General features: G+C 39.2%; 1 protein-coding gene across 1 annotated transcript in view; it reads right to left on the bottom strand.

Moving 5' to 3' along the window:
• VIPR2 (vasoactive intestinal peptide receptor 2) overlaps positions 1-22,730 on the bottom strand; it is a 57,807-nt gene extending 35,077 nt beyond the window's left edge. Inside the window, exons 1-4 of the mRNA XM_059818788.1 lie at positions 22,680-22,730; positions 19,399-19,501; positions 6,044-6,151; positions 2,210-2,307 (exon numbers count right to left, since the gene is read on the bottom strand). Of these exons, the coding sequence (XP_059674771.1) occupies positions 2,210-2,307; positions 6,044-6,151; positions 19,399-19,501; positions 22,680-22,730 (360 nt within the window). The remainder of the gene's footprint in view (positions 1-2,209; positions 2,308-6,043; positions 6,152-19,398; positions 19,502-22,679) is intronic.
• Between the last annotated feature and the right edge of the window lie 1,256 nt (positions 22,731-23,986).

Below are 23,986 nucleotides of genomic sequence, written 5' to 3' on the forward strand. Positions count from 1 at the left end.
TTCATTCAGCACTGAAGATGCACGAACCAAACTGACAACAAAGACAGTTTCAACCGACTCCTTCAACATTGTCCTCAGAGAAAGCGTACAGAAGAAAATTTAAGACTTACCATAAGAAAACTATCTTGCCACCTTCCCTAAAATATGATGTCCTTAGTTACTGTAACTTTGAGGTCAACATCATACATCACCCGCAAAGCATATTGTTGCATGATGTTTTTGTGTCCAAATTATTTTGTATCCAAATACTTAGGATTTCATTTTTAGTTCTTTTTGTTGAAATTCTATGTCAAATAAAAATTAACTACGTTGATTTATGTTCAGTAAAGATTTTTTTTTTGAGGTGCTAGCACTGAGGGCTAAGATCCAAATTCAAGAAAACATCTTCTTTCTCTCTAACAGTTAGCTGATACAGAACCTTAATTGCCTTCTGAAATCTCACAACTGCATGACACTTGCATTTTTTATATTGTCTCCCATGAAGAGATGGATTTAAACGTATGCTTTCCTGTTTCCCTTTTCAGATTTTGTTCTGATAACTTTTGTCCTTTCTTTAACTACAAAATATGAAATATTTGCACAGGAACAGCTTATCTTCTGACAAGCCAGCACTATTGTACTTACTTTTTGACTTGTCAATTTTAAGGTTAGAAAAGAATTATTGTCTTGTCCCACGGAAATAACCAGTTTATGATCTTCAGGCAAAGAATATTCCCTGAGCAATGACACTGGTACTTGAGAAAAAAGGACAGGGCCCTCGGGCCATGTTGCTTGAAATGCAATCAGTGCTTGCATTTCCCCTTTCCCTCCCTGCAACATGCTATGCATTTATTCTGTATACTATCTATGTTAGATATCTATGATGTTCTATCTATCTATCGTACTTTAGTTAACATTTTTTCAGTATCTGCTTTCCACATCTCTCTTCTGATTTTTATCCTCACTGGTTTATTATTTGCTCTTTTCCAGGCTTTTGTAAATGTTGCTATTGCTTCCTATTTCCAGTTTCTCTAGGTTCATTCCTGCAAGTATAGTCAACTTACATTTCATTCTTCTCCTTCAAATTACTAATGAATATGTCAAACAAGAACTGCTTTTCTACTATACTAGTTCATCTGATAATTAAGTACTTCTCAGTACTTGAAATGTTATCTTTTGTTAATTTGAATTTGCCCCATTTTCACTCCACATGACAATGTCTCGGTTGAATGACAGTGTTTAAAATGGCTGTTTTAGCAGTAATGCTTGTGTGTCTCCAAGCTGTCAGATGATACCAATGTTTTAGAATGTGACTTCAGGAAAGTTGGGAAAACAACATACTCTATCCATGTTCTTTATTATCTGTTTTCAACTACAGTAACGGCTGGGCTTTTAAATACAGAAAGAGATGGCAAGAACTGCATGTCTTAGCTAGAATGCCAGCACATCTCTGCAAACTAGACAGAACAGGTGTCCTAGAGCTATTCCACACATAATAAAATCCAGAAAAACCCAACCAGCCAAGTATCTTTATTCATGAGAGAACTTCATCTGTTCATGATAACAAGAGTTTTACTGACACTATGAGCTCATCCTTGTAAACTAAAACTTGCTCTGTTATCCTCAGCAGAAAAACAGACAGAAAATAGGTAAAACGTGATGGGAAAAGTACTTCCCTCAACAAAAAGAACAATAAATAGGATCTGCAAAGTGAATGAATTTGGTTTTCCATTTATACTGTATTTAAGATATCAATAGCTTTTGAACCTAACGCAATTTGAAGTCCAATATAAATTTGCAATAATTCCACTGACCTAAATTCATTATATTTTACTTATAACTTAAACACATATCAACAATCAAGTGGTGCATGTATAATTAACAGATTATTACAGTATTAGGATTTGGTATAATAGAAACTTCTAGAAATAACACAATGAAAAACATACTGTGCATAAGCCCAGTACCACTGCAGTATTAGAAATACAGATGCATTACTGCAATTATCAACTGTTTATAGCCTTGAGTTTCACTTACTGAATTCTACATTTCTGATTTTATCGTATATGACATTTGCAATCAAAGCATATGACAATCAATGCTACCCAAAATTACTACAGATTTCCATTAATTCTGATAGAGTAAAATGGGAATTATTTAGAAGCAGAATACGTCTGATAGCTGCATTGAACACTGGCGTCTAAATGAATAGAAAAAGTATTTTTCCTACCTTATAATCATCCTCATAGTCATTATATCCACAAGTACTTAAGATGTCAGGAAAAATATCTGACCATCCATTACTCGTACAATTTTTGCTGATATTTCCTGTAAAGAAAAATTTGAGAGTTTAAATCAGAAAGATTCAAAAGTCTCCTCATCAATGAATCTTTAGACAACCTGACTTTGTCATTCTCTATTAACATGCTGTATTTCGTAGCACTCCTGTTAAAGCAACCCAGACATTTCCTTTCATGTGCTCTTCATCCATTTTACTTTGGCTTTTACTCTTGCTCTGAGTTGCCTTTGCACTAAAGAAAAACAAAAGTCATTCCAAGCTGTGATGGCAGGCTTCTGCTTTGGTATAACAGCTATTTCTGTAACTTCTGCAAAAGCATTTTGCTGTTTTGTCAAAAGTATTCTGGAGGGACTCTTTCAGCTCACTCTATAAAGGGTGTAATTTGAAGGTAAAGCGATTTGATAGAAATGTAATTTAAGTGACAGTTGTTCTAACCTCCTATTTAAGCTTTTTTGAGAAGGTAATACCAAATGATCTACTGAAGAGTTATAAAAACTCTTAGATATTATGGTGATGAATTACTGCTACAGCAAATGTTGGTGGAGTTGGTAACACATGTTAAAGGCCAAATTATGTGATAGGTTGAAGAATGAGGAAATAAATATGCATGCTGAATCTCACTCTTTGAACCAATCACTGAAACAATGTAGTCCAAGGAACGTACAGATGTGCAAGTATGGTTGGAAAGGAATTTTGAACATCTGTTAATTACAGAAAGGATTTTTTGGTTGGAACTGAGAGAAGTTGACTCTTCTCCCAGATGAAGTCAGAGAGATGAGACGGGGGTAACCCATGATTCTACTCCTTAATCTAATTAATATGAACTAACGTTCATACAATATGGAAGAGCTTCAATAGGAGAAAACTGAAGAATCTGATGTCAGAATAAATAGTAGTCATTAAAATTATTATAACTTACTCTTACAATGTTAAATTATAAGCAAGTTCTCCTCACCTTTCTTACAGCAGTTTTTATATCCATAATACTTGAAATCTATAAAAACATACTGCTTTGGTTTGGAGTTGACCACTCATCTTTAACTGACTTAAAGATGCCTGGTTTTCACCACACAAGAACAAATCTATTTGTCATGGATCAACTTCGGCTAAGAATAACCAAACGTGTTTATATACACTCCAAACTACAGCTTTTGTGATTTTTATCTTGCTGATTGGTTACTGGAATTTCTTCTTTGTATAAAGTCTTCAGTGGAAAGTTGTAAATATCCTACAAATGGCTGACCAACCAACAACCAAATCTTTCTAGCTTGTAAGAAGGCCTTGACCTCAAACCACAGTGTCTTCTCAAACAACAGGACCACTTCTGCCATTTGGCACAGACATAGCATTTTTTAAAGAAAATGTAACCTATTTATACACTCTGAAGAGTCTTCACTTTAGAAGTACATCAAGATTCTCTGACTAGGCAGAGCAGAGGAATGTGTTAACAGAACCACAAATTACGTCAAGGGCAGTTTTGCAAGAAAAAGACTCTATGTACTCAAGATGCTGAAGTAATTTCTACTGTAAGTACTGTAAGGCCTTCTAACTTAAAGACAGTTAGGCAATGTTCTATGGAAGACATTGTTCATTTCTACACCATCATTCCATGCAATTAAATATTTCAGATGGCAACCTCATTTAAAACCTGTAACTTTACACATACATTTCAATAAAAAAAAATCACAGAATAACTTTCTGATACTTATATACTTACATCGTCATGTACAATACAGAAAAAACACTATAGAATAATATGATTGTTTTTACAGTAAAAAGTCATTTAATATAAAGTTGCTAATATTCAACAGAGAATTAATTATGTGGTATGTTTAAACTACAACCTTGACCATCACAGAAGAAATTAAGTGCCAGTTCTCCAAATGTTGTAAAGATGAGAAGACAAGCACTTTTTTTAATTCACAATTTAAATTAAGAAATTCTTTAAAGAATTGATGGTATTTAAAAGCCTACATTTGATTTGGAATACTTCCATAAAAATAAGGTATTCCAGATCATCTTGTAGTAGAATTTTAAACCCTGAAAAAACTAAAACATACATCTCACAAATCCGGCTAAATAAAAAGAGTTAGATTTCTTGTTTAAAGATATTTTTATAATGTCCTGCCATAAGAATTAAGTGAATTTGAAATGTGCTGTGTATGAATTAAATAAATTAAATATTCCTGAGCATAATCAAATTATAAAGGTGCTGAGACACTTAGTTAGATCTTAATGGAGTCAACCATGCAAGATGTTTGCTGTCTTCCTTCTCTGAAATTATAAAAAGACCAGATTTAAAAAATCCTCTTAATTGAACAGGTAACTCTTAAAAACTACCCTGTTAGTTCCACAAGCAAAAAGTAAACAGCTAGCTAAGAAAAAAGCTGTATACAGGAAAATTATAGCAAACTATAAAAAGGAAGTGATCTTTCAGTCTTGATGATGCCATGCCCAAGTGAAATAGAGTTGTAATGCATTGTGAAGGTTTCAGACTTAAATATTTATTGCAGTTGTTTTACAGGAAAATTAAAATGTTATTGAAATGTAAGATACTAACAGTTGTTAAATATCAAACATCTGAACTCCAGAGACATGCTTTTGGCAAATCAACAGAAGCAGTGTGATTTAATTCAGATTTTCAATTTTTTATATTTATTAGTTTGCCTTGTCTCATGACAACACCTTAATATCTTCGTTTGAGTCATTTGAATACTTTTACAGATTTCACAAGATTTAGTGAAGATTACACATAGTTTCCCCTTTATAAACTGTTTAGACTATCCATGATAAACTAATCAAGGTTCACCAGCTCCAGGAATGAAAACATTTGCTCATCTGTAGATTGTTTTAGTTACCTATTTTTTACTGGAACAAGACTTAGTCAACAGTTTTGAGAATACAGGTATTTTAGTCATACCCCAAGTTAGCCTCTATATTAAAAGTAATACTGTTAAAAAGTTCTCCACAGAGACCTCAAAAGCAGAATTAAATCACTGTGGTAAGTTTTGCATCTTTCACCAGCTCCTCATGACAAAGGTTTCTCACCTGAGCAATGGGGATAAGATTTTTCCTGCTGCATTTTGAGATACGTATGTGAAATGCTATGTTTGCATCATCTATTTTTAAAACCCCACTAACAAGCCAAAGTGCAAAATTAAACCATAGTATGATATATTGACCAGATGGTGCAGAAGACAGTAGACTTAAAACAGTTAAATGTTTCAGCAGTCTGAGACACTGATGAGCTCTTTTCAAGATCCATTAAAAAGAAGAATAAAAGGTTTCATAATAACTACCTTAAATTGCAATAGTGATAATTTTTAGGTATTATGTGTTAATGTTGGCTCATTGTTCTCATGAAGGCAAGGCAGAGCTCCCCTCCTAAGCACAGAAGGAACAACCTGCATGTGACCTGCTGGCAATTGTGAAAGATGTCAGTCAGGCTCAGCTGCCTTAATAATTAACATAAATAGGTCAAAAAGAGCAAGCAATGTCTTCAGCCTTGATGAGTGTCACTATATCAGAATATATATTTAGTATCTGCATCAAAGAACACTATATGGATGACAAAGACAATTATTTGGTCTTTTCATTATGTATCAGGAACAGCTCTGTTAAGAATCTATTATTTTAACTCTTTAAAAAAGAAAATAAAAACCTTAAACTGCAACACCCCACCCCCCCACCCCCCCCCATTTTTGGGATATTACGTTATAAAACACCAAAGAGAAGCCAGCAAAAATACACCTTAAAATGAAATACCTGGTTTGCCAGAAAAAAAGCTAAATACTTTTGGACAAGGGACAGTGACAGTCTCTCCAATCTTTGCAGGACGCCAACAGGTGATGTTATCCCAAACTCCAACACATCCTGAAACAAAACCAGCAGTAACAGACTTGAAAGCTCAGTTTGGTCTGAATCACGCTACTGTATTTACCTTATAAAGACTTGGTGGAAGCTTTGGAAAAGTGGTTCAAGAAAGATTAGACTCCTTCAAGAAAGTTGCAAAGATGGTATTTTGTATGAAAATGTTAAAGGAATCGTAAGAGTCTGTTGATTAACCAGCTTATTTTTAGGTCAGTTAATATATTGTTTGCAAAATGTCTCATTAAAAGGATGTCATTTTGATGGCATCATTCTAAGAAAAGATAAGAAAATGTTACAAAAAGTAAAAGTAGTTCATTGGACTCAGCATCACAAATATAATGGGAGATCATTGTGCCTGGAGAATTTTTGGAAGAATGAGCGTGGACTAACAAAAACATCTCTCCTAAACTAATTAACAAAGATTTGAACAAAGAATGCTTCTGTGTTTTTATTTCAGGAAGGGAGGTCATAAAATGTTATAGGCATGTTTTATAGTAGTACTAGTAAACAGTGACTACTTGTTACGGTTTTGCCCATGCTGATGTCTCTATAAATGTGGCTCAAAAGCAGTATCTTGTGAATGAGCATAAATCTTCCTACAGCCTGCTATGGGCACTTGGATCAAGCACACTCTATTTGTTTAAAGGTGACTACTTATAATGCATGCCTTCTACGCTAAGTGAAGAGTTATGAAGGTTTCTGAGTATAAGCCTTATGAATAAGTATTAGTACAAAGAAGTGAGGAAATGTTACTCATATTATCTCAGTTCAAGTTCTCTCCAAAAGAAAAAAGATCATGTGCAAAATTCTGGGCATTTATATCTTCAAATAAGGCAACTGACAATTGACAATTTAAATTTGTAATTAATGCTAAAGAGAGAAACAAAACTTTATCCTACCAGCATTATCTCTAATAATAAGATTATTAGAAAGTATAAGTGACAGTTTGTTCCCTTCAGTAGAGAACATGAAACTTGGATTAGGGACTACTCACATCCATGTATAATACTGTACTTCAGAATATTTATAGTATTAGCAATTCACTAATCATTTACTCTGTGCTAGTGAGGTCATGCCCAAAATCAAGCTACCTGAGTTAATGAAGCTGGAAAAGGAACATTTAAAAGTTCTATATTTTTGTTAAACCATCTTAGTGCAATTAAACTTGGACAGCTTGTGTTAACTTGAAAGTGTATAACATCCTACTTTCAAAGTTTAAGTGACTTTCAAAGTACATGTAAACTAGGGAAGCTAAGAGTGTGTTACAGAACCGGCAGTTGGATTCACCCCTGGGGGTATGTCCTAGCTGCAGCTTGAAGGAAAGCCAGTGGCATAGCATTCCCATGGGCCTTGCTTTCCTTTGGAAGACATCTAAGTGTGATAGTCAGGAGGGAGCCTCTGTGCTGTACCAAGAATAGGATTTGGAGATGAAAAAAGAAGATGAGAGGAGGATTATGGGCTAAATTCTGCATTTGGTCACCAATTCCATAGAGTCACCTTTACACAGCTTCCCAAGGAAATGCTATTCTCCAGAGGAGTCACTTGTTCATGGGGACTGGGTCTTTCTTCACTCCTCTTAGGATTATACAGCTCTAAATGCAGCATCTGTTTTATATTCAGAAAGATGATGCCAAAAATAAGGGATTACTAATGGGAACACTTCAGAAAGTTTATCTGTGTCGGTAGTTAACATGTAATGCCTTATTCTCCACTGCCTTGTATGCTGTATCAACCTCCAGAGAGGTATGCAACAAATGTGTTACTGTTTATTACCTCACACACTCACCCATACTCACGTCAATGCCTTTTCCAGTCAAGCACCAAAAATCTCCAAAGAGATTTGGAGATTCCAAATCTCCAATCTATCACAACGTCTCTAGGCAACCTGCACACACACAACTTCCTCCATGAAGAATTTTGCCATTTATCTAATTAGGATTTCCCTTGCTGCAGGTTGCTTCCATTGCTTTTTGTGTTTTTTGGGTTTTTTTCCTCATCTGAAAAGAGTCTGGCTTCACCTTCTCTATAAGCCCACTAGATAGATGAAGACAGCAGTCAGATCACTCTTCTCCAAGCTGAACAAACCCAGCTTTCAGTCAATCATTATATGCTGCATATTCTAGTGCCATCTCCATGCTCTCTGCTGAGCTGATTAACGGCTTTCCTGTACGCAGGAGCCCAAAACTGGACACAGCGCTCCGCTGAGATACAGTTTCTCAAAAGCCAAATGGAGACAGACAATTGCTTCTCTTGATCTACCAGTTTGCTAATGTAGCATAGTATATGGCTAAACCTTATCTCTGCAAGGGTGGACTGCTGACTCGTATTTAAATTAATATATTTCTAAAGCAAACACCTAAAATGGGTTAGAAGAATTTAATACTAAAAAATGCTCATTTCTTCCCAAGACAGCCTGAATTGTTAATTTAGTTGCAGAATCTAGACTGTAGGTACCTGTCTTTACTCTATCAATCCCACCCTTATTTGCTTAATACTGTGTGACTACCCTCAGCTTGTCAGGTTCTCCAGTTACCTGAAGAGGACTAATGGCTTTGGTTCCTTTAGCAACTTTGACTCCTAGATCAATGTATCGGATTCCTTCTTCTAGCCCTACCTTAGGGTAAAGGAGATTTACTTAGGATTAGGAACTGTGAGAGTGGCATTCTTTTTATCTGTATTCCACAGTTGGCTGAGAAGTTCCTGTTCCATTGACAACTCACTTTTTTCAGGTTTCTGGTCCTTCTCTCTTGACTGAGTGTTTTTAGCAACGGACTGAGAATGTAATACTATTTGAACTCCGTAATCATTCCTTTTTTCCTCATAATCATGCAGAGTTTGTCCTTTCTAGTGTATCTGCCCCTACAGCTGGTTCACATGTTTCTTTAAGAATTAACTCATGAGTTTTATCTATGCTCTGCTTTATGTGACAACCTTCTACTCCCGCCGGCACTATGGCTTTTCTTTTAGCATTAGTAATGGTATCTCTGAGGTGATGTTGACTTGGCCATCTGTATATAATTTAAGAGGTTTACAGCTGAGCAAGTCATCTTCATACACTTTGAAGTCAATGGAACTTAAACATGCTTAGGTGCTTTCTGTGTTGCAGTACTGGATCAAAATCAAGTCCAACTCATCATGATGCAACACCAGGGCTTATGCAAAGTAAACAAATATTTACCTCAGCCAATCCAGGTCATGCTTCCTTCCCAACTGATTTTAAGCCAGAAGCAACATCAACAACATGACACACAAGTAATCAGAAAGACAAAGAAACTATTTTCTTCATCTGCCAGAACTCAGAACTATAGTGACAAAATGAAACTCTTTTGGCTTTGATGGATGTACTGCCTGAGCCAACATAAACAAGCCCTGGAGTACACAAGAATAATTAGCATCTTGTGCGACTTCAGACCTTTTTAGTTCATCCCCATTTCCACTAACAAGTGAGAACTGAGATGAGTCATGAAAGTGTTCATGCACACTCCTAAAAGCTGATGGCTTCCAAAAATTTTCCCTTTTGTTCAATATACTCTCTGTAAGATGGTGGATTTGCTACAGTAATCTGCAAACAGTTCAAAGGCCTTTATAAATTTTTGCTACATTGCTACATGTACCGGGCTAAGGCTGTGCTAAAAAGGCAGCTGAACAATGTGGACTTCAGAGCTCCATTAGTACCTATTCCACAATAAAACACAAAACTTTTATTCAAGCTTCAATTACATGAAATATTATACAGAAAAACTGAGGTCCAAGTCCTATTCCCACCCAAATTAATTAACACATTTTGTATCAGATCTCGAAGCTAGCTTGCAGGAAGGAAATCAGTATACAAGTTTTTGACATTCAAAACATCACTAATGTTTTCTGGGGAATGTATTTTTTACCTCAGTTTTTCCTCACTATTTCAGTACTTTACAGGCATCTACGGCACAGGACAGAATGATACTTTTTTCAGACTCCTTAAATCAAATAGATGAAATAACACAAAAGATGCATTTGCTACATCTAGACTATATTCAAATGCATCAACAATCATGAGAGTGAAACCTGAGTGGCTGTCATCAGAATTCCAAGAAGAACATTAAGCCTCAATTTATGTATATTTACAGGCTTACTTATTATTTTACAGGAAACCTGAGAAAACTGCTGAAATATCCTGGAGGCATTTATAGTCACTGAATGACTACAGTGGGCTTCTGAAAACTGCTCTAGGGCTGAATGCTGAAATGATGGTGCTACTGGTGCGCTGCTAGGGGCTGCTAGAAGTACAACTATTAAACAATATGCACTTCTCTGGGCTTTCAGCTCACACCTTTCCTCATTTCCCCTTCCTCCTATTACTACAGATTTTTAACAATATTGCAGTCATATATCTTTTTCTTCTCTTAGCAAAACATACCCTTATGCAGAGGTGGGATACACTTAACAAGTCCATTCTTACTACACTTTCATCAACTTGTTTCTTCCATCCCAGCAACATATCTCTATTGTACAGCATGAGCTTAATTGTGCACAGTTCAAACTAGCAATTAATTTCCCACTGATCTTGGAAATTCAAGATGTGGCACAACTGGAGACCTTGGTGAGTTTCACAGGTCTTCAAGTAGATATTGCTCTTTACCCACCATAGTATCCTTTTACAACAACGACATACGCAATATTGTCAGAGGGTGACACAGCATGATTCAATTCATCCTAAAACACATGAAAATAGGCCAGATTAATTGCTCCCAACAATTGCCTTTTTCTCCCCAGTGACTATAGAGCAGCCTACAGTGCTATAAACAACTACACTGTTGGAAAATGAAGGTGCGATAAATGCTGTTAAATGTGTCTCTTTCTGCACATAGACTATCTAACTTGAACAAGCTTGATAGACTTTCTACTCACTTTTTACTCCTCTCTGTCCAGCCATTAATTAATTTGGTGTTAGGATTTCTGGACTGTCATCCATCATTGCTGCATTTCATAAAATCGTTATGTATGCTCTTACTCTCTGGGAGTTTTACCCATCTTCCACATATAAAAGCCTGTTTCCTACTGTCTCCAAAGGATAATAATCAATTAAGATACAAACCGTTTTTACTTGTAGCTTTAAATAAGGTTTTAAGTTTTAGTTCTAGTAACAATTCTACCAATAATTCTATAGAAAATATCTCACATTTTAAACAAAACTTTAATTGCTCCAATGTGTATTTCATATAATGTCTGCAATTTTCTTTATTTACCATATTTTAAAAAATATTTTAAGCACTCAAAAGTATTTTAATGTACATTTTTATCCTTTTATGTTCATTAATGGGTTTAGTCTCTTTTTGCATCCTGCTTCAATAAATTCTCAAGCCTTGAATGTTTTTGTCTTTTCACTCTGATATGTACACATATAAAACCAGTCCAGCTCTTGATCTGTCTTAGCTCAACTTTTTCTGCACATCTCTACTACTATACTCCTTACCTTCCTCTTTACCTATTAATAAAGCTAGCAAAGGGAAAAAGAATAGGTTCTTCATCCTTATTCCTGTGGTGTCTAGAACACCCCTGCGCCCTATATGTCACAATCTCTTTTCAATCTCTTCATTTGCATCATTTATTTCTCTGGTGTGTCATTTGCAGCATATCCAAGGAAACAATCAGTCTTCCCAGAAAACCTTTGTTCAATGACTTGCTCAAAAGCGTGGTCACAGTGTCACTCCTCTGCTGCTTTTCCCTCCTGTTCCTCCAAAGGTGTTGCAGATGCTACTCTTAGTTCGTTTCAATGAGATCACTTACTTTCTTTGGATGTTTGGTCTTTAATGCTTGTGATGCATTTGCAGATACTTCATAATGAAAGGAAATGTAACAGACTATAAACTACATCTCGTTTCTCACTTTTTTCAGCTTACGTAAGTATTGCCACTACATTCCTCATCCTTCTATCTGAGATCCAGTCTTCGAGCAACAAGTTTGCTTACCTATATGTGCTTCTTCATCTATAAAAACGTGTAACACTGGGTTTGTACTGGAACTGTTTTGTTTATATATACATTTCATCCATATATTAACCACTAGGTGGCACTTTGCATTTGGATTTTAAAAATTGCCAATTCAAAGAGAGGTTTAGCATTTTTTAAACCGTCCAGGCATGCATGATACATGAAACAAAGAGAAAGTGCTTTGAAAATCAGCCAGAAAGCTGTCAGCTAGTCCAGGGTTTATCTTTTGAACGGGGAAACGTTTTGATTTTTGTACTTAACTTGACAAAGCAGAAGCAATCTCACCTCTTATGGGCAATGTTTTCTAGACCGTACGTCTGAATGCCCCAGCATGTAATGTAGGCTGCATGAGAATTTATGAACATATACGGGCTGAAATTCTTTCTGCATTTTCACACATCAAGAAAGAAAGGAAAAGGAGGCGCTAGAGAAATAGCGAGCTAGCAAACCGAAAGCAAAGCAAACACCCAGCAGAACTGCTTAAAGCAGTAATAGGAAGAATATAACAGTAAAAATACTGTTGCTCCAAGCTACTTTGCTAAAGTTATTTGCCGTCCACTTTTGTCAGGGCCCTGAGTGCACTAACAGGCCTTAATGGCCCTGATCAGTCCCACGTCGCTGCCCAGGGCCCCATCTAAGCTCAGGTCTGGGCTTTCAGCGATGTTGTGGGTGCACCTGTCTGCAGCTTTGTCACAGCAGTGCCTGTGCCTGGCTCTGCCTGGGCCCTGACCCACCACTGTGGCCCTGCTCGGCCATCCCAGGGCTGTGTCTGACCCTGCTTCCCTATACCAGGCCGGATCCTGACCCTCCACCTGCAGGCTAATGTCCTCAGCTGTCCCTACCCCAGGGAGGTGCCCAACACCCCGGGCTGGGGCTGCCCTCCGGCTGCCTTGGCTGGGGGTGGGACGGGCTCTGCCTGGCCAGGCCCTGCCTGTCCGCCTAGATTTCACTAGTTAAACAAAATAACAAAACCAATAGAGTTTATCCCATATTCACCTAAAATGTTTGCATTTTATAGGTTTTTAAAAGACAGTCCTATTACCAGGAATGGCAAAAATACTGCTTCTGAGACTTCTGGGGGATTACTGGCTTTTCACTACATGAAACGTTTCAGAAGAAACGCCTTAGTTCCTTTCTGAAGAAGTTTCCTATCAGAGAATCAAAAATCTATAAGCCAATCTTATTTTTAATGTAATTTACATATTTTTAGGGTACTGTGAGAAAATATAGAAGTTGCCAGCTAAAAACATTGAAGAAACCCTTCTGAAAAAGAAAACACATTTCCATCCAAATTTTCTATCAAGTAAAACCTGCTTTCCAATTAATCAATTATTTTTGTATGACTGGACAGCACTCTAATCCTACCATAAGAACACCATTTTCTATTATATTGGAAAGATAGTCATAGGTGTATAGTCTTAACTGTAAGGGGTACCTTCATCTTTGTGTTGTCCCAATTTAGACATGCTGTACATTCTTCATAAAATACCATTAAATATCAATCTCCTGTTCATACAAACCCCACCACAAAATATTAAAAGTCTGTGTAAAGTATTGGGACTATATATTTCTGTTAGTTTGGATTATGTCTAACCCACATGCTATTTGTTGTATTAGTTGGAACTTTTTTAGTGCTTTGGTATTCAAGATTGCTTCCTTGTGGTATTTGAACTTTGGATGTCATGGAGAGTAGACTTCCACGGCCACAGCTGTCTTTATCAGGACTCAAGCGCAAAACTATGCGGGGCAGTATTTCTTTCAGAATCTTCTGAAAAACACAATAAATTCACTTACAGCTGTGCACTTTCCTTTTTCAGGGCTCCAAATGCCATTTATTAATGTCTACCACTGAATTTCTTTTTATGTTTTGGGGGGGTAGAAATTTCAGACCTTCAAAATTGTAGACTGTACCTGTGGCCACATGCTGCCTCTCTTCTTTCCAAAAAAGTTTGTTATTGTCACTCTTATTATGTGAGATTTGGAATGAGGCTGATCAGGACATTTTCTTGGTCATTTATTTCCTGTTGCTTGTCTTTCAGTACGCCACTACACTTCCCATACCTCTTTTCATTCAAGGTTCTTTCTCACCTATCGCCCAGCCTCCCCAGGATACTAGCCAGCTCTGCCTCTCTTCTGCCCCCAAATAACTAAGTGTAACTTCCACAAAAGCCCAGATGTTGTCAACACCATAAGGATGGACAGTTTTATGTGGTGTCATTAACGATGACACTTCAATTAATGGAAGCCAAAACCAGACAAACATTCAAAGCAGCCCCCTCAGCTCCCCGCATTAAAAAATGCATGAACCAGAAAGTAGCAGCATGTCTGTACTACAGCTAGAAAAGCAGCAGCGCAGAGATTCAAGAAAGCTGAAGTTGTCCTGCCAAGAGCTACTGGTGCTGCATGAAAGGAAGTTACATGACCCCACTATCTCCTTTAATCCTACCTTTAATGCTACCTCAGATAACTCTAAGCAACACTGCAGTCTGAACTACTGACTCATTTTACAGAAAAAATAGCTGCAAAACCAAACAAAAACTGATAGAAGACCTTAATGAGATTGAGAGGATTAAGAAAGGGGGAACCTTGAGGAGATTCCTTTTCACATAGCAAAAGAAAGGCCTCATCTGGTTTCATGTAAGTCTCCTATTTACTGATGTAGAGGAGAGAGTGATCATCAGGTTGGCTTAGTTATGCTCACAGTCAGTCCTTCTTTTGCGCGATACAGAGAGAGAGGTGTGTGTGTGTGTGTGTGTGTGTAGGTGTGGGTTTGGAATGCAAAATAGGCACCTTTCTTACTGGAGAAATAACCTTAACAGCAGAGGTTAGTTGAATAAACTAACTTTTGGACAACTTGCCATGGGTCACAACATTTGAATATTCATCCCACCGTTCTGAAGAGTTTTCAGAAAGATGTGCTCTGCTTCATCCACAAGATCATGAGCTCAGTGCTGGAATCACTGAGTGAAATTATACTGCCAGTGTAATTGGGGAGACTAGATTACATAGTGACATTGGTCCCTCTTGCTTTAAATTTATGAATAAGTGAGAGTATAATTCTGGTAGTCCTGTCTGTTTTAATTTCCCATTACTAGCTGCATTATGAAGCCTCTCTTTAAGAGGTTTATGAAATTCTTTCCAAAGCCATTTCTCTTTCCATCTACATCCCTTCATCAAAGTTAAGATGCCATATCTAAAATTAAAAATGTTGTCTGGCATATGGGTCTCACAAAAAAACATTTTGGAAAGCAAGAGCTGAAAAGGCTCATTTAACTGTGCAGCCACTCAGTCCAAAATGAAAAAAAAACCAAACCTCAGACTTCATTTTTTCATGATGATGTCTTTTTAGAACTTTTTGTTGTAGAACCCTGTTATAAAGTCTACTAACCAAGTTTTAACAGTTTTGACCACAAGATTCCACTTTTCATTTAAAGGTGAATGGAAATGAATCAATTACTTTATAAGGTAAAATTCTAAATACTGAATAAAGACAGAAAATTGCAGTTGGGCATTTTTTATGTATTTTCAATCACTTTTATTGGAAACTTTCTGTTTTTTTAAGAAGACAAGCCACAGGTAGTAAGTAAAAGATTAATTAGTGTTTTCCCATATGGACTTCAAAACCTGTAGCGATTACGAGCTATTTAGAATGGAATTAATTTGCCCTCCAAAAATGACAGTGCAAAAAAAGCCCCTTTCTTAGACTTCCAGCTAAGGTGCATCCATACCTCACGTGTCAAATTATAGGAGGAAACAAGAAAACAAATGCAGATGGAAGCTAATGCAATCTTCATAAAATAAACAACCAGATTTGCTGGAGAGCACTACAGAGATGAAGGCACTGCCACAGATCTTTGGAGAGTGACTTTCTTCCCTAAATGGAGTGTAATGCTCTCTACTAATGGAAGAGTATGTGCTAATGCCTGAAAATCCCCCAAAGGGTGCAAAGCAGGAGGTCCAGATGTCTAACAGTTTGACATTGGCAAATGAGCAGAATTTAGACAAACTGGGTCCTGTGGTTTTGATATATCCTTAGCATTGTTCAGAGGAGAGTTACACAGCATTTATAGAGTGTTCCATTGCAAAACACACTATTGCTTTATTAAGCCATGAAGTAAGCAAGCCCTTCATAGACTTCATAGTCAATGATTTTAGGTGCACTACAAAAATTACTCAGTGACATTCTTCAGCCCATGTTATGAGGCAGCTCAGGTAAGATGACTATAACATCATTTGATTATGTAAAAAAAAAAAACCGTAAGTCGCCTTTAAACCTTTCCTTTATGTCTCCCTAACTGGGAGTTGAGGAGTATTAGATAAGGTATTCCATACATAATTGCTACCTAGGCCAAAGGAGAAACTGCCTGTCCCGTAAAATTTGAATCCTCAAAAATTCAGTACCTGTGCATGCCAGCCAAATTCTGGAGCATGATACACGGAAGTGTGAAGTCTTCTCAGGTGCCTGAGAAGTTAATGAAAAAATTCCCACATAGAGGCCCAAGCCTCCGGCGGAAAATCTCAGTGAACCTTTATTTCCAAATTCTAGACAGTACCTTCCACTAGATTTCATTATAGCTTTTGTGAGGCAGGTAGCACATACTAAAGTTACAAAAGTACAACAAGGGCTCTATAACCATCTTTCCCATTCAGGAAAAAGTGAAATAGGTTTTGTGAATTTATTGTAATGATTTATGTTTCAAGTGTACTACAAGTTTTAGGTGTGGAGCTAGGACTTGGACAAGTTCCAGCTTGCTATTTTTCATCAGTAATTCTTCTTTATCAGCAGAGTATCACTGTGACAATCGGCAAGTCTCTGTTCAAAATACTCCTTACATCTTCGTACGAATACAGAGTTTATTATGAAAGTAAGGACACATAGAGAATGGCTATTTTTGGAAATGCAAATGCATGTATTTAACATAGCCTCTTCTGACCGGGTTCTTGGTAAAGGTATCTATAACATGATGCATAGGATAAATTCTCCTATAACATTAAATACAGTTTTTAAGGGTTTATTACCACAGGGGCTTTAGTCCAGTCTCCTACAAAATGGAATATTCCTTTAGTTTCAGCCAGGCAATCAATTAGATGTAAAAATCCTTCCACTGCTGTTTTATCACTACCTGCAGGGCTCAATCAACACCATCAGACATACTGTCTCCTTCCAAGACATGAACGTCTTACACAGCAGTTTGCCTTCAGGAGGCATCCCTCTTCCAGTGAAAAGAGGCTGTGAAGAATATATTGACAGAAAACTTCTTTCTTTCCCTAGGGAACCCAAAATAAAACTGGTGTGCATCATAAGCATATCCTTGGAGCAGCCCAGCATCTGGACCACAAAAGCAGATCTTGAAGAAAGCTTGATTTTCAAAACTGTGTAATAGCTAATACTGAATTTATTAATTCAAGATTTAATTCATTAAGCTGTGCTAGTAATTATTTCTCCATCTGGCTTCACACTAGTATTATTTATGTAACAGCCGTCTCTCTTCACCACTCATATAAATAAAAAAATCTAAACGTAGATCAATTATTCCAGTAAGATTTTGCTTGGAAGAGATATCCATGTAAATTATTCACTGTTATTATAATTTTTCTAATTACTGATCTGGATTAATCAAAAGGAAAAATTATAGTAAAATACAAATTGTTGATGATCCTTTTAATTATTTTATTGTATACAAATTGATATTAGAGTATGCACTGAGGGAGTTACACATTCAAATCAAGAATAGAGGTGGAGAAAGCATCATGAGTTGGGACTCATGTTTATGCTCAAGGGGCACTGCAGATGGCAGGTCCCTGAGGTATCATAATCATCTTCACAGCACATTCAAAAAGGACTGAATATGAAAAAACAAATATACTATGTATCACCTAGTTCAGCCAAAGGAAAACAACCGCACTGCAAGAGCTGTAGTATTCCAAGGAGCCCAGTTATTCTGAGATCATACATACCTGTACTACCACATCAAACGGCAGGACACCGATGAGGCTTACGGCTTTGTAGAACTAATTTGAAATTAAATACTTCCAGCCACTTCAAGATCATTTAACAACAGAAATCTAATGATTAGTTTTAGATGTGACATTACTTTGTAAAATCAAAATTGTACTTTGAACTGAAAAATGTTCAGTTGCCTTTAGCTCTAAAATGTCTTTCCCCTTTTTCTAAGTCTCACTGAAAGCCCACCCTTCCCTTCAATATTTTACATGTTACCAGAGGAGTGCTGGTCAGGTAACATATGCAAACGAAGCACTCCACGAAGCACTTTTACCTTTTCACCAGTAGGTGCGTAGAGACTGCTTTCTGCTCACAGGTTCTGGCATACGGGGTTTACAAAAGATAACTAATCACAAAACATTAATAACTTTGGCATAAAAAAAATTAATAAACACACACTTCCAACTTTCCTAAAAACCCAAAACTTTTAACCAATTTCTGCCCTAGCTACTTTAATGTTACAGATTTGCTTTTCATTTGGCTGTCTGGATTTATCTGTTGCCTTCATATTTTGCTTGCTGAACAAATGGCTTTATCAGCAGCTCCAACTTACAAGAAAAATGTCATTTTTTCATAATCTTACATTCTACTCACATGAAAATTTAGCAAGGAAATCTAGTAAAATCTGAAATTAAAAAATAATAAACTACATCTCTTCTTTTTTCTATTAAATTACAGTTGGCTATATCTGTATCTATATATTTATTTTCCCATGTAGAGAGAAAATAAAAACAATAAAGTAACAGAGAGAATTTGGTTTTTGAATGTAACACTACTGTCCAGTTTTTCCTTTGCACGACTCTATAGTACTCTGGGTGTGAATCTGACATTCTGTCTGAAACATCTTCTGCCTGGGAAACCCAGAGATCATTCCTGCCACTAGTACTTTACTTTCAACCATAGCTAGAGAGAGATGCTTGGATCCAAGGCTTTCAACTTTTCCTCAGACTTGTTCTTTCTGCTGGTCCTGTCATGACCAGCCTGCAGCTTCTCTGCCAGTCAGAAACTACTAGCAGCAACAGCTTAAAACATGAGAATGCATTTGCTCCCATCTAGTGTCCCACCCAGTGCGTGCCTAGCGCCTGGCACACCTCCCACAACATGCTTGCTGCAGCTGTACCTTTAACACAAAATCTGTGTAAATTCTAAAATACCTAAAATTATAAGCACAGTACAGACAAATACGGCAACTGCAACTGCAACAGTAAAGAAGGTAAAGGGAGAAAATCTTGAACACTCCAGCTGTCTCTACATTACAACTTATCTTCTCTTACCTTTGTAGTCCATTGGCTTTGCATTCTTTAGAAGTTCCATGCACCTTGTTTCCTCCTTATGAATCTCCAGCTGAAATCCGCATTCTGGATGGACACCTTTCACCTGTGTCAAATTAACAGTCGAGGTTCTTGAAACACGGATTAAAAATGCTTTATGATGGATGCAACTACCAATAATGAAATCCACAACTTCAACTGGCATTGGTTTTGCCCAAGTATGTGCTAGGCGTTTTACAGACACAGTCATTGCCCATTTTAGCTTCTCACACATTGGCTTTTCAAAACAAAATGTTAAAATAATCTACTAGAGCATTCACTGGCTCCTTCCTGTAGCATTTCAAGGCCAATTGTCATTTATGAGAAAATATTTAACTTTCTAGTGCATTCACCAATATTGTTTCATAAGACTTTTTCCTCCAGAAAAACTGTGAGTTAAACTGAAGCGGGAAAGTAAACACTTCTGCTTTTTTTTGCTTTTGTAGTAAGTTAGGAAGCTGAAAGAACAGAACATGAAAACCGATCAAACTGCATTCTCTTTGACATGCTAAATTTTGCTTCTCTTCCCTTTTCCACCATGTATATTTTACCTCCTGAGGGCCCCAGAGCATGACTATTTGATTCAAGCAAGTGCTACGCAGGAAGAAAACCCCACTCCTTTAAAAATGAAAGAAGTATTGCCTTTACTCGTTTACGGCCCTGCCCCCAGTTCCTTGGTTTTCAGAAAGGGTTATTTATGTCCATGGGATGAGACAGGGATGTAGCAGTATTCGGGAGGGAAACAAGACACCGGGAAGTTGTACTGAAGTCAGCCGGATTCAGAGAGGCAGACAGAGCCTAACAACATGCAGAGTCCGTAAGAGACTGCATGGGAGAAATGACTGTAGTAGGCGACAAATGGGCAAATAGTAATCACCACTGGAGCTGAAGGGACAGTGAGATTAGCTCAAATTAAATAACATCATAATGAAATAAAATGTGACTATGCTGTTCTTCAGACATCCTCACGCTTGTAGTACCAAGAAAAGGGTGGTCTCTCTCCAAGCTTCTCTCTCCCCTTTTCTCTCTCTTACTTTTTCTAGGAGACATTTAATAGCAGAATCTGGTAGTAGTATCTGATTTGTGAGACAATTTTTTTTTTTAATGGCAATACTTAATTAATCAAGCTGTGATCATAGACCCAGAACCTAGGACCCAGAGTTAGGACTGAGAAGCTGGTTATTCTGCACTCTCCTTGTGGTCAAGCCACTTGCGCAGCTTTTAATAATACAGCGTAATAGCCATAAGCATAACAGCAGGAGCTGTTAGGAAAACTCACGAAACCCTGACTCTTCTACAAATGTCTCATTTCACCATCTACAACATCAGAGCCTTACTTCCTTTTCCCCATCTTTTCTCTATATTGACTATTGAAATTGTATGTTTTCAGGGAAGATTTTTCTTTTTAAAGTGAATTTGTACAGATCCTTAACATAAATTAGGATTTCTAGCACTTCTAATAGAAAGTTCAGCATTACACTGAAAATATCTGTGTTTTGTTATGTATTATCTGCTTTCCAGATAGCGACCATGTAAAATAAAGTCCCATGTATACATGAAGTTTTTAATTGCATTTTCCTTTCACATAACAGATTTTGAGTATTTTTTTTCCAATTGCAAACATTCAGTAACTGAGAGTAGATCTCCTACTCATCAAAAAGTATTATAATTACTGGGTCTTGGAAAGGTACGTTGCAGTAAATGGAAATGTTAACTAAATGAGGGGTAAATCAAAGCAGTTACTGCAATTAAGAAACCTGCCGAATAAGTGACTCCTCTCTCTTATACTTATGAAAAAACTGCAAGTATCTCAGTATTGGTGATCTGATAGTGAAGCTTACTTTGAGAACATAAATTTGTTAGTACCCAAAGGTAACACAACATTACTTTTCAAACCTGGGATGTATGCCAAACTGTAATATACTTTGTTCTAATACATACACCAGTTTCATTCAGATGTACTTCAGCAAGCTAAAGAGAGTTAGAGTTCAAGACTATGTGGCACTGACCACGTCCCGAAACACATCAAAGACCCCAAAATGGATTTTGAGGGCACTCACCATCTTTCAGGGCTGGTGCTCATCCATCTTTCCCTCTGCTTTACCAAGGGTAGGTTATCCTTTGTCATCACTGAATACAGAACTGTGTGCGCTGTGTTGCGCATTGTAAAGGTACACAGTTAGCTGGAAATCCAGCTGAGGAGTGTCTCTGCGTTTTTAGTGGTGTAACGATTTTTAAGGCATCTAGAACAGCAGTTTGTCTGGAAAACCATTTCTTCTGACAAGCAGCTTACATTTACCTTCAGCATGGGTTCCTGACTTTTGGTGGAAATGATCTGTTATTTTAAATTTACGGTAACAAAGAGTTGAAAGATTTAGAGGGCAGGTTTTTTTATTTTTCGTAAATCGTCTTTCCAGCAACGTTACAGACTTTTACAAACAACTGAAGAAACTCTTAAAAAATATAAGGTTATAAAAAGCAGGTGCCCTAAATTTGAATGCCTTGTACATTGTTACCCAGTTGCACGCATTAAAGAGAAATTAATCACGCGGGGTTTTTCCCCATATTATGATTGCTAACGACCCTCTAGACCGTACCAGGGCAGAGCTCTGTGCAAACTCTTCGCGAACGAGCGGTGGCCACCGGCTGCCGGGGAAAACAGCGGGGAACGAGTGACTCGGCGACGCACGGCCCGGCGCCGGCCCCCCTCAGAGCCGCTCCGCCGGGGACGGGGACCGGGCCCGGCCCGCGCTGCCCCGCCGGGGCGGAGCCGTCCCGGCCCCTGAGGAGCGCCCGGGGGTGCGGGGCGGCGCCCCCCGCCGCCTGCGCCTCCGGCCTGCCCCGCTGTTGCCTGTGCGGACAGGGAGCCTGCCCCCAGGAGCGCCGGAGGGGAGATGGGCTGGGGGTCCCGGCGGGGGCAGGAGCCCCTTCCCCTGCGAGATCCCCGCCCGGGGACACCCGGTAAGCGCGAGTGGCCGGAGGCACTTGTCTCCCGAAGTGAGTGAGTGCGGCGGGGCCGAAGTCGCCCCACATGCTACGGCTACCGCTGAGCCCCCCGCCCTCGCTCCGGGGAAAGGGGGAAGCTGTGAGGGAACCGCCAGCCTGGGGGGGGCCGCACAGGCACCTCAGGGACGGGGGCGGCGGGAAGAGCCGTAGGGGTCACCCCCTCCGCGGTCCGGAGGGGCGAGTTTTACCCTTCTCCCGGCGGCGCGGCCGGGGCCGGGGGTGAGCGCGGGGTGACTTACCCGCCCCAGGCTCCAGCAGAGGGAGAGGAGGAGGATCGGCAGGTTCCTCATGCCAGCCAAGAGCCGGGGCCGGCGGGCTCCGCTGGCCCGCGCCGCTCCGCGGGCCCCTTTCGAAGGCGGCGAGCAGGAGCCGGGTCCCGCCGCGGCACCATAGGGCCCGGGGGCCGCCGCCGCGCTGCCGGGGCGCCGAGCCGAGCCCCCCGCCCCGCGGGCGGCCGCCGCCCTGCGGCTGTAGGCGGCTCCCGCACCTGCCCCCGGCCGCCTCCCGCGCGCCTGCCCGCCGCTCCGACGGCCGTCAGCTGCCGGCCCGACTGAGTCCCTGCCCGCCGCCGCCTCTCTGCGCTCAGCTCCTCCTCTAGACCCCGGCTCGCTTCCCTCCCGCTTCGCTTCAGCCCCTCTCCTCGGCTTCCTTTTCTCCTCCTCCCTCTCCCTGCCGCGGTTGCTCCCCCCATAAGAGGAGCGAGTCGTTCCCCTCAGCCGGGACGCCCCTCGCCCAGCCTGGCGACCCGCAGGTGCTCCCCGGACATCCCGGGCTACTGCCCAGTTGGACGGCATTTACCCTGCTCTGCCTGCCTCGAGGTGCCGGAGAAGCCCCCTCTTCTCATGCATACACGTCCGGAGGGGCCTGGGTGCCCATCCCGACCGCGCACCGGTGCCAGCACTGGGATGGCCTTTTGCCCGTGAAACCATTAAGATGATCGGGCACAGTCCCCCCAGGCCAGACACACACACAAACCCACACACAGATGTGGGGTAAGTAAGTGAAGCGATCCCTGGCATGGTCAGTCTTATCACTGGGCAGATCAGCAACTGTATTACAAAATCTTTCTTCCCCCCCAAGCTGTATTTTTCGAGGTCTCAATAGAGGACCAACAGTTTAAGGCAGCTCCATATTATTGCCTGGCAGTTTACACCAGGCATGGATCTTGGTTTTGCCTCACAAGGCATATAAAACATATAATTAAGTGACATTCATATTAGCCCATGCCTTTTGTTATAGAAAAGGCAGAGTTTCTATGCTGGCTTTTAGCTGAGAATGAGAATAAATTGGAGTCGTCTTTCCCCTGTCTTTACCCTGTGCTGTAATTTAAGTACGATATATTAAAAGGGACTGAGTGGGCAACTTAAGACTCTCCTAAACAGCCTTATGCCACCCAAAATAACCAGCTATAAGCAAAACCAAGGACACTTCTAGGAAAAAGCTGAAGAGAATTTTCATGGTTTTTAATGCATTTGCAAAAATTCTTTTAATATATTGAGAAGAAAAACCTGATTATAACCTCTGTGATATCATTAAAAAGAAATGC

The sequence above is a fragment of the Gavia stellata genome, chromosome 6 (genome assembly GCF_030936135.1).
Source record: "Gavia stellata isolate bGavSte3 chromosome 6, bGavSte3.hap2, whole genome shotgun sequence".
Classification (NCBI taxonomy): domain Eukaryota; kingdom Metazoa; phylum Chordata; class Aves; order Gaviiformes; family Gaviidae; genus Gavia; species Gavia stellata.